Here is a 15,686-nt window from a genome sequence, read left to right on the forward strand (position 1 = left end):
AAACTAAGCTACATGTATCTGGAGTCATTCTGGTGAATGCTGTACCTAAAGCAGACAAAGGAGAAGGAACAGCATGATTTGGGCCACGAAGGTGAGAAGAAACCTAATATCTTCAAAAGTGACAAGAACTACTTTCATGTGGAGTGTCCAGGCTTCAGGGCATATCAATGCTGCACAACAGTACTGTCACATCTAGAGACTCAAGAGTCTCTGAGCTTGCAACTTCTTCACAATGCAAAGAAGTGCTATGCAGAGAGGTTATGCTGGGTCCTTGAAGCAGCATAGCTATATGGGTATGATGTTATGCACAGGCTAATAGAATGTCAACAGAACTAATCAGCAGAAGGTCTTTGCAGAACACTGCAGCACATAGCACGGGACAATGCTCTGTTTTCTAGATAACTGCTGAAAAGACACAAAGCAGCTCCTCGCAAAAATCTCTATTCATTTGGAAAGGTAGAACAACAGCCTGCCTTGATGCTACTTCTGATAACTTTGTATATATTAAATATCTTTTCCCTGCTTAATCATTCCAGGGATGACTCGAAAGAGCAGCAGAAAACACTCCTTACCCCTAAGCCTAGCTGGGAAGGAAACTGATAAAAGCTTTGGGCACCTTTGGTGATTCCAAGGCTTGCAGACAGCAAAAAGCCACTATGCGGAAGAGGCAGTAAAGGCGATAAGACCTGATAATATGCCAATGGATCACAGAGACAAAGGACAAATAGCAGATAGCATTACAGATAGTACAATGGGTCAAAGAATAGACTTTTATTTCAGTACTCAACTTTCAGGCAATGCAAAATCTACTCTCTTGTCCACCAGTCCTAGCTTCCTAGTACAGTTGACAGTGAGGGGGTCACAGCACGTAAACCAACCCATCACATTTACTCTGTCCCGCGATTCATCATGACAAATGAACAAAGATGCTGAGCTCCGTGTAGCCACCTCTCCTGATGGATACTGCCTGGATTTCCCTTGTTCTACCACAAAGGGAAAAACCCCAAGGATTTAACATGTCATTGGAGAACAACAACTGAGCAGGTCAGGGGGCATCTGGCTAATTGCAGATACCACCTCCCCCAGGTCTTTCCATGTGTCATTATCTGGGTTGCTTAGTGACACACTAAAACTTCAGCTGGGACAAAAAGGAAGATCTAGTAATCAGAGTTCTGTTCTAGAGGTTGTTCAACAACTGGCTTCCTCTATGACCTTAAACAGGCATCTTAGCACTGTTTCTTAAGAAAATCTGAATCTGGACCAAATGAAGATGTTTATTTCCTGTTTTAAATGCCCTTTTCCATCTGGAAAAACTAGTCATTGTGATGGAGGTGCCTAGGCACTGCATAATTTGCACAAGAGAGAATGGTACTCAAAACAGCCAGCAGACAGTAGCCAACAAGGGCAGAGTGATAGCACAAGTCCTCCTCTTTGAGGTAAACTGGATTCTTAAGACACCTAAAGGCTTTAGAGGCCTCCAATATAAAGCAGGGGCTGGGCAGAGTTGTTGATCCTAACTCTTTTTGCAGCTCTAGTTATCCAGATTTCTCTGCACTTCTCTCCTGTAATTCAGGGCTAACATACAGCGATGGACACTTGGTCCTCAGACAACAGGTGCCACGAAACTATTCCAGGTGGGTCACACAACTATCACCTATAAAGGACACCTGCTCACATACTGCTGGCACCTGGAACAGAACCTGGTGCCTTCTAGATTTCAATACAAACCAACCTGAGAGTTACAGACCCATTCATGCAAAGACACTCCAAGAAGTTCTGCAGTGTTATAAAAGTCAAATTTTTCTGCACTATGCCTTCATTGTTCCTTTTCCTCATGCTGGCTTGCCGTCTGTGTTGCATGTGTATGGAGGCTTTCTAAGGGGCTGACAGTACTGGCACTTATGACACACAGCAACACGGGTCCCACCATCAGCACACCTCCCCTTTCCCAGGTTCTGGCCAACGTTGCCCACAGTCCCAAAGCACCACGCGCCCTAGCAGAATTATTCTGGTCTCAGAGGTCCCCTCTGACCTGTCTTTTGTAAGGCTGGCCCAGTCCCTTCCCTTACCTGTTGAGCATGTTGGACTGGTAAATCCTTTTCTCCTGGGTGTTGTAACAGCTGCTCTTGGGCTCAGGGATGAAGCTGTGTTCAGATAGCATATCAGAAGCAGCCGTGGTGATTATGGCTATTCCATCCCTCACTCTGGCAGGAAGACCGTAGTCCCATTCATCATATGAGACAGAGATGAGCCCAGTGGGGAACTCGGATGGCACTGTGTCTGTATCCCCTGCCACCAGGCTGGGCACAATCCACGTGTAACCATAGCCTGTCAGACCCACAGAGTTGGCCACCTCAAAAATGTAGGTGGCCTCTTCCTTTGTGCAGTAAAGGAGGATAACAGGGCTTTGGAGCTTCTTGAGCTGGTTCTGGATCTTTGAGTCCCCATCGTCCAGGGACATGTCCAACAGGAGGACCTCCTCCAGTTCCCAACCCACAAAGCTGTGCTCAATAGTACTGCGGATCTTGTTCACAAAGTCCTGGTAACCAGGGAAGTAAGTAGTGACAATGGAGAAGATGTACCAGTCATATTCTTCCATGATGTTGAGCATGACAGAGGCTTGCTGTTCTATTGATGGGCCAAACTGGAAGAACATGGATGACTCATCCTAGAATAGGAAGTCAAAGAGAGGAAGAGAGAGAAAAAAAGAATAGGTCAAAGGAAATAAACAGCATTCCTAGTCAACCCATTGAGCATGGAGGGGGAGGCACACAGTCAGAATCTTACACTTCATGTCTTGGCCAGAGCTTAAGGATTTTTAACTTTTAAAAATTTAAAATCTAAGTGAAGCAAGTGGGAAGGAAGTAAAAGCCTTTTTATGACCAGCTGTCCTTGCTTTATTTTTAAAGGCAGGTTGCCGAAATTAATTAAGGGTTTCAAATGTTAGGCATGATTCTAACAGACAGGGAACAAGTGGTACACAAGTAAGGACAGAAAAAGAGAATATGTACAAAATATTCCATGGTTGCAGAAATTAAGAGCTTTAATCCCAGGATTATCATAACTTTATATGCAGTATAAACAAGACACACAGCAGCTTTTATGCTGATATAGTTTGGGACAGTCTCTCTAGTTTGAATATTCAGACCGAAGTACAACTAAAGTAGGCAAAACCATTGGACACAAATAGCCCTGAGAATCTTCACTGCAAGCTCTTCTCAAAGCAAGTAATAGCACAGAGTGCTACAACTGTGAAGGCTCAGTCTCAGAACAACACAAAGCATATGAAAATGGAAAAAATAAAATTCTAAACTATCATGGGTTTTGTTTATACCATGTTTAGAAAAATGTCAGCTCAATATTTCTCTTGGTGTTGCTTTCATATACTTCTCCCATACCAAGTTCATCTTTGCAAGAATGAGAATTTGTATCATTTTATAACCTCCAAGACTCCAGGGGGATTTTGTACAGATCTCAGCTCTCCAATGGCATAGTGTAAGGCTTTTTCACCCTGGGATTTCATGAGATACCAGGCTTCATTTGTGACAGATCCAGTAAAATCCAAATCCCTGCCGTTGCCCAATTCATGATGGAAAGGAATGGAAAAAGTATTTGCCAATATATTCTCTTATGGATTGATCTTTGTCTTTTAAAATCAACTGCAAACTCCCACTGACTTTTGTAGAGTAGGATTAGATCACAAACAAACAAAAAAAAAAAGGCAGAATTAAATGACATCTCTCTGCAGAGATTCCCATTACAATGAGAAAGTTCTCCAAATCCAATCACCACTTTTAGAAATGAGATAGCAGCCCTGCCTTCTTGCAATAAGCCAGAAGAGCTGAATCAGATCCAAAAGGAGGTAATCAGGAGTTTTAGACCTGAGGAAACTCATTGTGCAAACGCCTCAAGACGTTACCTCAAGATACTCACACTTAGAACAGCTCTCTACCAAATTCACTCTCCTACAGCCTGGCAGGTAAAGCTGTTTTTCAGCAGGGATGCCAGTTAATCATCCATCCATCCATCCATCCATCCTTCCTTCCTTCCTTTCCTCCCTTCTTCAGTCATGGTTTTGATTACATATAGCCATTTTCTCTATTGGCAAAACATACCATAGCTCCGCAACTCCAGAAAAAAAAAAAAGCTCTGATCCTGCATCCAGCCTTAGGCTGTTCGTTTCTTTTTTCTGAACTCCCTATGGGTCACATCCTATATGAAAAAGTCCTTGCTCCCAGATCCCCATGCCTCTCCTATGAGGTTTGGTGATTAAAGTGTTCACTTCCTCCACATCTCTCACCACCCACTTGTGAAAGTACTCTTAGGGCTGCTCTTTGCTCACTGGAAAAACAAAAGTACACAAAAAGAAAAAGGAAACGAAGGCAGCAATGAATTGGAGACAAGTTAAAAAAAACAGGAGCAGCAACTGAACCTTTCAATCTGAGGCAAACAGCTCATACTTTCTATCACTGGAATTCACCTCCTTCTCCCAGGACTGTTCTCAGGAAAATAACTTACTCTTCCAATGAAAAGGCACTGTTTGTCTTTGAAGCTTATGGAGAAAATCTGGAAATCTAAAGAAAAGATTAAACCATTGTCATAGCATCCACCAGAGTTTGAAGAAAGTCTCCAAGCATCTCCAATACCCTGCATTGCACTGTGCCTTTGAAAGCCTCTTGTAGCAAACTGAATGCTAGAGTGTGAAGACTCAGCCTTACTGCAACATGAAAAGGCAAGACAGCTACACTGATGACTAGTATTTATTTTGACATTAAATTCAACAAAAGCTTTTCTATACATATGCATAAGAACCTCTGAATTGACTGTGAATTTCCAGTTTCTAGCAGAGAGTCTAAGACCTGAAGGACCTGGCTATTGAATTACAGGAACATTTGACACAGAGTCTTGAAGTCTTGTCTGAAAAAATACACAGTGCTTTCGTCAGCAACAAATAGGGGATGGGAGATGGTAAATCCACTAGTATTTCAAGGCTGCATACAAGCACACACACAGGAGTTAGCAGGCGTGACAGCGAAGTGCGGGAGGTACTGTCCTCCCTGTGATTTTAAACAGGGTCAGATGCTCCAGCCAAAGTGCCTGCTGACAATTCCTTCTACAAGAGCGCACAGCCCAACTGTTGAAGGGAATTCAGCCCCAAAGACTCAGGGAGAAAATTTGAAGCTCCTCACTAACCAGAGTGTATCAGAACATCAAAAATCAATACACCGAATAGATAGCTTTATCGTAATCCAGCTAAACAATTCCTCTCCCCTGAGAAATGTAAGCACCTCTCCTTAAATCAGACAGCACAGATCACTTTGGCTGTGCATGTAATAATTGCTCTTGAGCGACTGCTTGCATTTTTATTATAGAAGCAGGAAGAAGAGGCAACTTCTATTCGAAATGAGAGCACTAAGGAGGTGCAAGCCAGTCCAGCTTTTGGCTTGCCAAGATGTCTCTTGGCACTTGATCACCCCAATACCTGGGCTAGCCAAATGTATTTCATTCCCTAACCAACTCAGCACTCAGAAAAGAGAGGGGTGAGGGAGGAAGGGCGAACAACAGTGTAGAAGAAAGTGTTCCTCTCGTAATAAATCAGGAGAATTGCTGAAAGAGCTGGACAGGAATCTTAGTGTGTGTCTTTTGAGGGACAAAAAGCAAACTAAGAAAAACATCTGAGCGCCACAATTTCCTTCATCTCCTTATTTTTGACCACACCTGATGGAAAGTCAGGGAAAAAGAGAAGCTGAACTGACAGAGAACCTCAGGGCTATCAGACAGAGCAGGAATTTGGCCTCACTGTGGTGTTACAGTGAAAGCTTTTAAATTCGGAGAGGGTTTTACCATTTTTACACATGTATACTCCATAGAATCATTATTGCTTTATTACAGTCTAAAACAAAAAAGGAATATTTTACCCCTCCAGACATTAAAGGTTTTTACAGAATATTAGAAGCTCCTATTTTTCTCCTGCAGAAATTTCACAGTCTCCACCTCCCTTTTTCACTTTGGAGCAGCCAAAGCATGGTTCAACGTTGCCACTGAGAGACAGATTTAAGTTTGGGGTAGGGATAGGTTGAGTTAGAAGCAGAAGTCCGTTACATTGCACCTCATCCACGTGAAATACAATTCCCTGGCTACAGGAAAAGCTTGTTGTTCTCCTACAGCCCTTTCACGTGCAAGCCCAGGCTCCCCATAGCTAACTGCTGCAAGAGAGAGCAAGATGCTGCAGGATGTCCCTCATCGAGTCTGAAAGAGTAGAGGCTCTATTACAGGATCTCAATGCCTCCAAAGATCCTAGTACTCCCCCACTGTCACCCTGCAAGGTCAGGGATCTGTAGTTTGCAGAGCTGAGCTGGAGGTGGAGCTGATCAATTGACACAGCAATGCTCCCCAACTGACAGATGGCTTTCCACAGAAAATCTGCTCCGAGTTTACCACTGCTGGGACAAGTATTGCCTCCCCCTCCTGCACATTTAACCCCTCAAATAAGGAGGCTGGATTGCACATGGTGAAGGTGCAAAAACACTCACCGTGAAGCCTCCTCTTGAAGATTGGTGGCTGGCGAGTTCCTAGATGGATGGAAGAGGGTTTGTGGAGGTGGCACAAGGCTTAGAAAGCAACCAAATTTTATTGCCACCAATTCTAAGTTGCCCAGTGACTTCTGTCCCTCAAGGGTAGTCCCATGCAGATATTGCATGAAGGCCAAGTCGGACCCTCCCCCCACCCAAGGTGCAGGACTTTGGCAAGGCTGGAGGTGACTCTCCGAGGAGCCCTCCTGCAGCTGCACCAGTTGAAACCAATCACTGCCATTTAACAAACCATTTACCTCAGAGGTGGGAGGAGAGGTCCCCAGGGTGCTTTTCTCACAAGTTCCTTCCTAACAGCCTCTCTGGATTCCCCAGGCAAGCAAAAGCAATTACTGCCTTATAAACAGCATCTCACTATCCACAGCAAAACTGCTTCTCAGCATGGTGTAGCCTTGAGAACATCCCTAAAGCAGAGGAATGCAGGATCCTCAAAAACAGTTGTGGTTGGCCAGACATCTTGAAGAACTAGAGAGCCTTCCACCAAGCCATAGTGTAAGCGCTGGCTTGGGGAGTGAGGAGATCAGTATGTTATGTTTCCTACATCTAGCCTATCTGAATGTAATCTGGTTCTGTGTGCCATGCTCTGGTGTCTGGGCCATGGACAGATCTTTTGCTATTGGTGGCAAGTTCCTTTAGCTTCAGTCCAAGTGCTAGACTCCACAAAGGCCAGGTGTGTCAAGTTATGCACAAGGAATTTGAGTGAGGAGCAAGTGTTTGCTTCTTGGATGTGGAGAAATAAACCATGTTTTTGAAAAAAGCCCTGGGCTGCTATCTCCACACAGGTGCAGGAGAAATTGTACTGCTCTGGGAGTAGCCCCTTTTTATTAGGCTTCTGGGAACATCAGTATATTTAACCCTATTTGCTGCTGCATTAAGCTTCCTGTGCAGCCATAATTTAACAACTGGGGTCTGCCCTGCCCTTCCTTTGCAGTTTGCAGAGGGAATCCAATAAATCCTAATGATTCAGGCCACTTGCCAGTTTCCAAAGCCCTCTTCTCATTTTCATGATTTAGAAGAAAAGCTGTTCATATGTTTTTAGTATAGTGTTAACTTGCAAAATTCCTCTATGACCTACAGACAAATTACACAAGGCTGCCTCTTGGTTAGACTTCAGCCCTGCCTACTACACATTTTGAGGGGGCAAAAAGGAGTGAGCAAGCATGAAATTACTTCTGGGAAAACATAGACCTTAATTTCCCTACCTATGTATTTCTTTCCTTCAAAATTGAGACACCACTGTGTACCTATTTGTCACAGTCCTGGTGGGATACCTGATTCACTGGGAGTCTTATTGTTCAAGATGGAAAATGCTGCAACAGTTCAGAGTCTTATAATTAAATTTTCTATATTTCTGAGTCCTGTTTGTTATAACAGATCTGACAGAAAATCGGGATCTTTGTTGCTTAAGTGTTCATTTACTCCTGTTTATTCTTACCACAAATGCATCACTGCCTCAGGCAAGCCTGCAGACAGAATCTTCTGCCTGTTTGTTTTTTCTCCCCACATTTAATTTTTTCATTTAGTTTTCAACAACTCAATACAATAAAACTCTGGTTTTAATATTACACACTGCATCATCCTGTGAGAGTCCTTTGCTTGAGTGCTTGCAGTAGGGACTATGAGAACACGTCGAGACTTCAGCCCTAGCGCAATGTCCCCATGGTGGGATTGGCGTCTAGAACGGCACCTCTGCATTTCTCACACACATACACACTCACATTTCCACAAATACACATATTCACAGCAAAACTTACTCAAAGCAAGGTTGGAGCACGTTGGACTGTGTCATTTCCTAATGACCCTCTGCCTAGTCAATACTATTTAGTAGAATTTCAAAACTTTCCTGTCTTACTGAGACAGGTTCCCTGGGTTATTACTGATTTTGGCTTGCACAGCAGATGCAGCAGATGACCTCCTGCAATCCTTTCCCAGTGCTCTGATTCACTGATGAGTGGATCGTTCTTGGTGGAAATCCTCAGAGCTGCCCTGCGAATGTGCCATCAGTGGGAAGTTCAAATTCATTAGATGCAGAAACATGGTTTACATAACTATAATTTTTCAGATCCCTCCTATATTCTCAGGATAACTACTGAGCACACTGGTCTTATCTGACAGAAGGATACATAGCTCGGAGATGATGGTTATAGAGAAGCGATACAGAAATTGGTGGATAAGTGAGAGACCCAGTTCAGTGTCCCCACTGGGGAAAGGCAGGCAGGATATACTGTGATAAATTCACGGAGGGTTGTAAGAGCCATCTTACAGGACAGGGTGTTACTGGCTGTTGTGGTTTAACCCAGCCAGCAGCGAAGCTACCACGAGGTCGCTCTCTCACTCCTCCCCTCAGTGAGGCAGAGAGGAGAAAAATATAACAAAAGGCCAGAGGGTCGAGATAAGTACAAGGAACAATCACTCATCGACTGTAGTCCCGGGCAAAACGAACTCGGCTTAGGGACAAATCAATTTATTAACAGTTACTTGAAAGGATAACAAGAAACAAAGCCAGAACTTAAAAATAACACCTTCCCCACCACCACCACCCTCCCCTTCTTCCCGGCTCCATCTCCTCCCCCAGCAGCGCAGGGGAACAAGGAAAGGGGACCTGCAGGTCAGTTCATCACACACTGTTTCTGCCTCTCCTTTCTTAAAGAAGAAGGGCTTCTTACACTCTTTCCCCCTGATCCAGTGGTTCCCCTACTCACGAGGCAGTCCACAGACTTCTCCAATGTGAGTCCTTCCCGCAGGATGCAATCCTTACCCATCAGATTGCTCTGGCATGGGCTTTTACCAGGGTCACGGATTCTTAGGGAGCTGCCACCCTCTCCGGCATGGGTTTTTCCACAGACTTCAGATGCATCTCTGCTTCTTACCAAGTCTCATTCTCTACAACCTCCCTCAGGCTCAGGCATCTTTGCTCCAGCGTGGGCTTCTCCACGGGCTGCTGGTGGGTCTCCGCTCCACTGTGTCTCACCAAGGGCTGCAGGGGGGCCGCTGCCGTCTCACCACGGGCTGCAAGGGAACCTCAGCTCCACACACCTCCTGCCATTCCATCTTCACTGACCTGGGGTGCGTGTGGCCATTTCTCTCAGATCTTACTCCTCTCTGCAGGCACTCGGCCCAGTGGGCACCCTGGGAGCAAGGCGCTCCTGAGCTCTCCCAGCCGCGCCGCCGTGGCCATCTCCAGCTGGTGACGCCGGCCCAGCATGGGCAGCCACCCGCCAGGGGGCCAGGGAGGGGGCGCAGCCCCCCACCTCCCCTCTCTCTTTCACTGCAAGTCCAAAGCCACGTTTCAGGCTCCTTTGTCCCAGTCTTAAATGGGGCATTCGCAGAGGTGCTGATTGGCTCGGCCCTGGCCTGAGGGGGATGGAGGGTCCGACCCGGCCAAAGACGGGTCCAACCAGTTTTGGAGCCCAGGTAGTTACAGGGGGCAAATCCCCACTCCCACTATCAAAACCCTTTCACATAAACCCAGCACACTGGCCTTCTAGTCCCTGCTAGGCAGGGCATACAAGTGGCCAAGAAAGAAGGTCTGTGGCAATTAGGAGAATGATTGTTGACTCTCTAGGTCTCCTCTGGAAGCCACGATCCTTGGTGACTACTGAGAATAATTGTGATAAGGAATCTAGAGTTGCTAGCGTAGCTCAATTTTGTTACCCTGGTAAACAGTATCAATGTACCAAGATTCACATGGATAATGACACCAACTATACACCTAAGTATCATCATATACACAGATCCAAATCACGGCTTGGACATTAATCTGTCTGTAGCAGTGGAAACAGAGCTGCTGCAGAGCCCTAGCGCAGGGACAACTGTGTAAGTGCTCCAGCATCAAGGAGTTCCTGAGAGCTGCAATAAAAAGGTCTCTGATTAAAGATGACTCAAGGGCTGAAAACAGCTAAGTGATTTCCACTTTCCACTGAAGGGTCTACAGAAATCGTTCCTTTCTAAGCATTTTACAACAGAGGAAACACAAGATACCCTAGATTCTGTCATCTTGATCTTGGGATTGTTTCACTCCACACCACACGCAGTTAATGAAAAAGACAAAAGAGTCAAACACACCAGGGCCATTGACTGACATATACAATTCAGAGGAAAACCCCAAAAGTTGTTTGCCTATGGAGAAGGTGCACGATTTGTGAATTTTATACACAAACACTGGTCAAAGCAGGCAAGTATATGATGGCATGCCATCCCAGCCAGCTTCTCAGAGCATCACATATGGATGCCAGCACTTTTCCACAGAGAGGAAATGGCAGTTAGCAAGCTGCCAGGATAAACAGTTCTCACACCAGGCTTGTTGCATTTCCATTTTCACCTCCGTATGTGTGTGTTTCCTTGTTTGAAGAGCTTACATGGGTGGATTAAACCACTGGTCACTCTGGGTAGATTCTCCCCATCAGGTGACATGTTATACCACACTGGCTATCCAGAGAGCCCAGGACTGGCTCCCCTGTCCCAGCTCAGACGAGCCCACTAGGTTGACTTAATATCCTGACATTGCCAGTCCATATCAGTTAGAGGAAAGTCAGACTGCCCTATTACTCATCCACCCAATTACATCACAGTGTTCGCCTGGGGCTTCTTTCCTGGCTGTCTTACCCTCCAGACTAAGGACCAAATTCTGACTGTAAGCCGAATGGGATGTCTTGGTATAGCGATATTAACCAATAGGAGCCATAAAACTATCCAGCACTCTTTAAAAAGTCCAGTCACAGTATTTGGCAAGCTGTCATTGAATAAATTTCTCAAATCAACTATCCAGGGTGAAATACTATTTCTTTTTATCATTTCTAAATTAACTGCTCTTCCATTTCATCAAGTATGCCTTTGGTCTCTTATTATGAGAAAACCTTATTATAAGCTGAACCTCCAAAGGTTCACAGAGTCTATTTAGATAAGACCTGGAAGTTCAGCATTGCAGCCAATGTGCTCTGAGCCTCTCAGGAGCTGAAGATCTCTCTCTGTGGCCCAGCTGTGGACAGGTCAGAGAGTGTCTGTGAGGGCCTCCATTCCCCTTCTATCTCATGAAGCAGTGATACTCCCTTTGGCTCAAATTCTGCATTGCTTATTTAAGCATCAACCTTCTGTGGGCAAGGCTGTTAGATGCTCTGCGTCCTAACACACGGTACTTGCAGTCCTAGTGACGCCAAAGTCTACTCAGCCTTTATGAACAGAGGGAGACTGGCTGTGCCCATTCTTTTTGTCAGCCAGACCACAGACAAAGTAAAGTAGCCAATTTGAGGTAATGTTGTGCCAGGGATTAATTTTTTCTTAGAGGTTGGCCTTATTAACCAGTTTAGATCACTTTCTACACATTGATATAGCTTACATACCCTTTGGATCAGCACTAGCTTGCCTCAGAGTGCAAGTGAGCAAGTAGCAGAAGGCAAAGCCTGTGTAGATGTGCCCTCCGCTTTCCTTATGGCAAGGAGTAGCAAAAGGCTTCAGTCTCATCCAGTTTGCCCAGCAGCAAATAGGCAACGTTCTTACTCAAAAGAAAACGGGGGGGGGGGAAAAAACAACAAGTAAACAAACAAACAAACAAACAAACAAAAAATCCCCAAACCAACTTCCACTGAAAATGGGAGAGCTCTCTAGCAGGGGGACAGAATCAAGAGCTTAGATTTATCTAGATTACACAGACTCCAGATTTCCCACTGCCCCATATGCCCCATACCTGACTGCCTCTTCTCTAAGAGGGACATAATTGATGCTCTGAGTACCAAAAAAAAAAAAAAAAAGAAAAAAGAGGAGGGGAGGGAATAGAGTCAAAAAAAGGCCCGGCCCCCACCGCTTTGGTCCCAGTTCAGCAGCGGAGTTTCCCCGGCAACCGCGCACACGTAACAGCGCCGCGGCGGTAATCTCCTTACCGCCGGCCGCCCGCCCGCGGCGGGGCCCCGCGCTCCCGGCCGGCCGCGCTGCGCGGGTACGGCCCGGCCCGCCGGCGTCGGCGCTGCGAAGGACGGGTCTGGGCGTCGCTACCCTCGCCCCGGAGTAAGGAGCTCATCCCTCGGCAGCCTGCTGGGGCTGCAGAGATGCTCGGGAAGAGGAGAGGGGCTGACGGGCCGCCTGCCTAGACCTCTTGTGCCTGGTAACTAGGGGCAGGCAGGAGTCAAGTCAAGATTTCCCCTCATCCTGCCCGCCCTGGCCTCCTTCTCCAGGGCTAGTTCCTGACTGCTTCTGTGCTCCTTAGCACTGTTTTCCTCCGTGGTGTGAGAGAGGAAGGTATGGAGTGTATGTGCTGCTGTCTTTGCTTCCCTGCGTTCACGCGCCGCTCTTACCTGGGGATTCAGTCCCACAGATACAGCCAGGCTTATTCAGTTAGCCCACGTCTCTGGCTTTCTGCCGTGAGGCTGCTCCAAAACTCGGAAAGAAGTAAGCTCACCTTTTCTCCTCCTCCTGAGCCTGGGAGTAAGTGTTCAATCATTTCATACTTTCTGAGACCATGAGGATCCATGCTACCCTTTACTGCACCCTCCAAATGAGATCCTGTCACTTTGGAAAGGAGATGCTGCTTGCTCAGAGTGCATCTCCCACCTGCTCTCCCAAACCTGACTCACCGCAGCTCACTGCAACCTGCATGGGCTGAGATAGGAGCAATGTCGAACCCTCGCTGTGCACCAGGCAAGAAGGCAGTTCTGTGTGGTGTGTTTTAAGAGGGATTTTACCACCTTCCTTATGCTGCCAGGATAGTATAAAAAAGCCCGGCATAAAAAGAAGCAATACCTTGGTCCATTTTTGTTTGGACACGCTCCTGGCAAGCAGCTGTCTCATTAGCACATAACGTGTACATCTGCGACAGGAGGCACAGAAGCAGTGAGTTGGCCCTAAGGCATCTGTGCATTAGCACTGTGTGGAAACTCCAGCTGATGTCCAGCAGAGCTGCCATGTCAGGAGAGCTAACCAGTTCAAATTCCAGCCTGCATCACCCTGGTGACGCTCCTTCTGGTTTCAGATCTGGTTGGAGACCCTCTAAGCCTGAGGAGAAGAACCATAGGTGGATTCCTCAACTATTGGACCTGTGCTCTGGATTCCGCCCCTGCTTTGGAAAGCGACTGTATCACTGAAGTGTGTTACAAGAGTCCTTGACTGGAACAAGCAAAAAGGATTTCAATACGCAGCCTCATTTGTCATGCTTGGAGACCTGATCCCCATCAGAGCTGGCTTTGGCCATAGCTAGTTACCTCTTGTGCTCCAGGATGGATGAAAGCATGGCAGCACCTGCCTTCTCTCTACCCAGCTCTCCTCCCTAATCAACCAGTGAGCAGTACCCTCTGTCGGGAAGCTGCTGTCATGCCTGTCTTGCTCATCTAATTGATTCACAAAGTTTTAAACGATTATTGATTCTCCTCTTCCCCACTGTGGAGACTTTGAGACCAATAAAGCACATGGAGTTATTTACACAGATATTAGAAAGGAAAGAAGCTCCCTCCTCAAATGTTCTCCTTGAGCTCCCATCTATTAAGTCTCAGAAACTCAATAGGAGGTTTACTACAGCTTTACAGACAAAAACACTCACAAATATATGAAGTTTCCTGCATGAACACATGCCCATCCAAACATTTGCAAGATGCTCTGCCAAATCCACACCTGCTGAATTATTGCTTCCTATTATTTTGTATTGGGATCATGGCTCTTTAGTTCCTTTTCTTTGCCCTGATGATTAACAGCCATACCCCTTGCTGCTATGAGACTGAGGCAGAAATTGGGGCAAACTTCCTATTCAAGGATAAGCCATTTCTGAACTTCAATGAATTAGAAGTTGTTCTTTGTAAAAGACTGTACCATAGGAGATTTGCAGAGCTAGAGCTTGCCATCTTCCTCACGATTCCTGTAACACTTCACATTCATGGTTACTACAGTGATTTGTGCTGTAAGGAATATTATATCCACTCCTCAGGGTTTGATGAAGAGGATTTGGGAGAGGGAGTCAGTCCATCTGACTTTGCAATAAGGGTGCTATGAGTTTCAGTTCTGTAATTCTTTTTGCTTGGGCAATGAAAATCAACAAGCCCGTTTCTAGTCAGCTTAACTCTGCGCTGGAGCACACATAATTGAATTCACTTCTTTTTCTATACTTTAGAATTACCTGCGCGTTAATACAAGGTACCATCTATATATTCAATATGCCCTTGACATAACTTAAAAGTAGCAGCATAATAAATAAAATGCTCTTTTTGTACTTGAATTCAAATTTTTCTATCTATATTAGGCTTTGTACTTTTTTAAACAAAACCTGAGGCTGGGAATGAACTGCCATATCTTTTTCAATATCACACACGCACATGAGGCACTGAGATTTCTGTCGAGGATCAGCACAGCAGAGAAAGGGATTGATGGAGCAGCAAAGGAATTTGCCTCTGCTGGCCATTAATAATAAGAGTAACAAAAGCATCTAAAAGAATAAAAGCCAGGATGAGGCATGTAAAGTATAGAAATAGCTCTTTGACTGACTCAAAGGCAAAGTCAATGCATCTTGTTTTCCTGCATCTCCCGTTGCCTGTCCTCTTTTTCAACCACACACTCCAGCACGACGGGGGAGTGGGAAGTAGATGGAAGCATCAGCAGGAGCTACAGCAAGATGAGGAGAAACGAGCTATTCAGCCTGAACATTGCCTGGCCAGGGCCCGTGACAAAAGATGAACAAATAACGATATGAGAGCAGAAAGAAAAAGCCATGTCCAGCACTGCACCTCCTGCAAAGGAAGGACCGTTGGCTGTGATGCTTTGTCTTTTCCTTCCACTTTGTATCACTCTGTCTCATTATTTTCTGTCTTCCTGCACACAGCTGCCTCCAGGTTCTTAAGTGCATGCAGGTGTGTATCTATATATATATATATACATGGGCACGTGTACGTAGGCAACTCTACATGCAGGATGGCTCAAGATAGGCAAATAGCTTCATCTCCAATATGCCAGTTTCACTCCAACTCAGGCTGGCAGCCCTTGAAGTGGATTAGTATCTGACTACGATCCCTATGAAATGAGGTGATGGTGCAGTCCAGTCTTACTGAAGATTAGTGTCTACATCACCACACATGCGTTCAGAGCTAATTAAGCCTCTGGTTAGTGCTCTTAGAGAGAAGCCAA

At 45.7% G+C, this 15,686-nt stretch overlaps 1 protein-coding gene across 1 annotated transcript in view; it reads right to left on the bottom strand.

The window, feature by feature from the left end:
- Positions 1-15,686, bottom strand: part of GRIN2B (glutamate ionotropic receptor NMDA type subunit 2B) — a 174,626-nt gene that overhangs the window by 120,405 nt on the left and 38,535 nt on the right. The window contains 1 exon segment of the mRNA XM_086610115.1: positions 2,070-2,668. Coding sequence (XP_086466241.1) covers positions 2,070-2,668 — 599 coding nt within the window.

Source organism: Tauraco erythrolophus, chromosome 4 (genome assembly GCF_009769465.1).
Source record: "Tauraco erythrolophus isolate bTauEry1 chromosome 4, bTauEry1.pri, whole genome shotgun sequence".
In the NCBI taxonomy this organism is placed as follows: Eukaryota; Metazoa; Chordata; class Aves; order Musophagiformes; family Musophagidae; genus Tauraco; species Tauraco erythrolophus.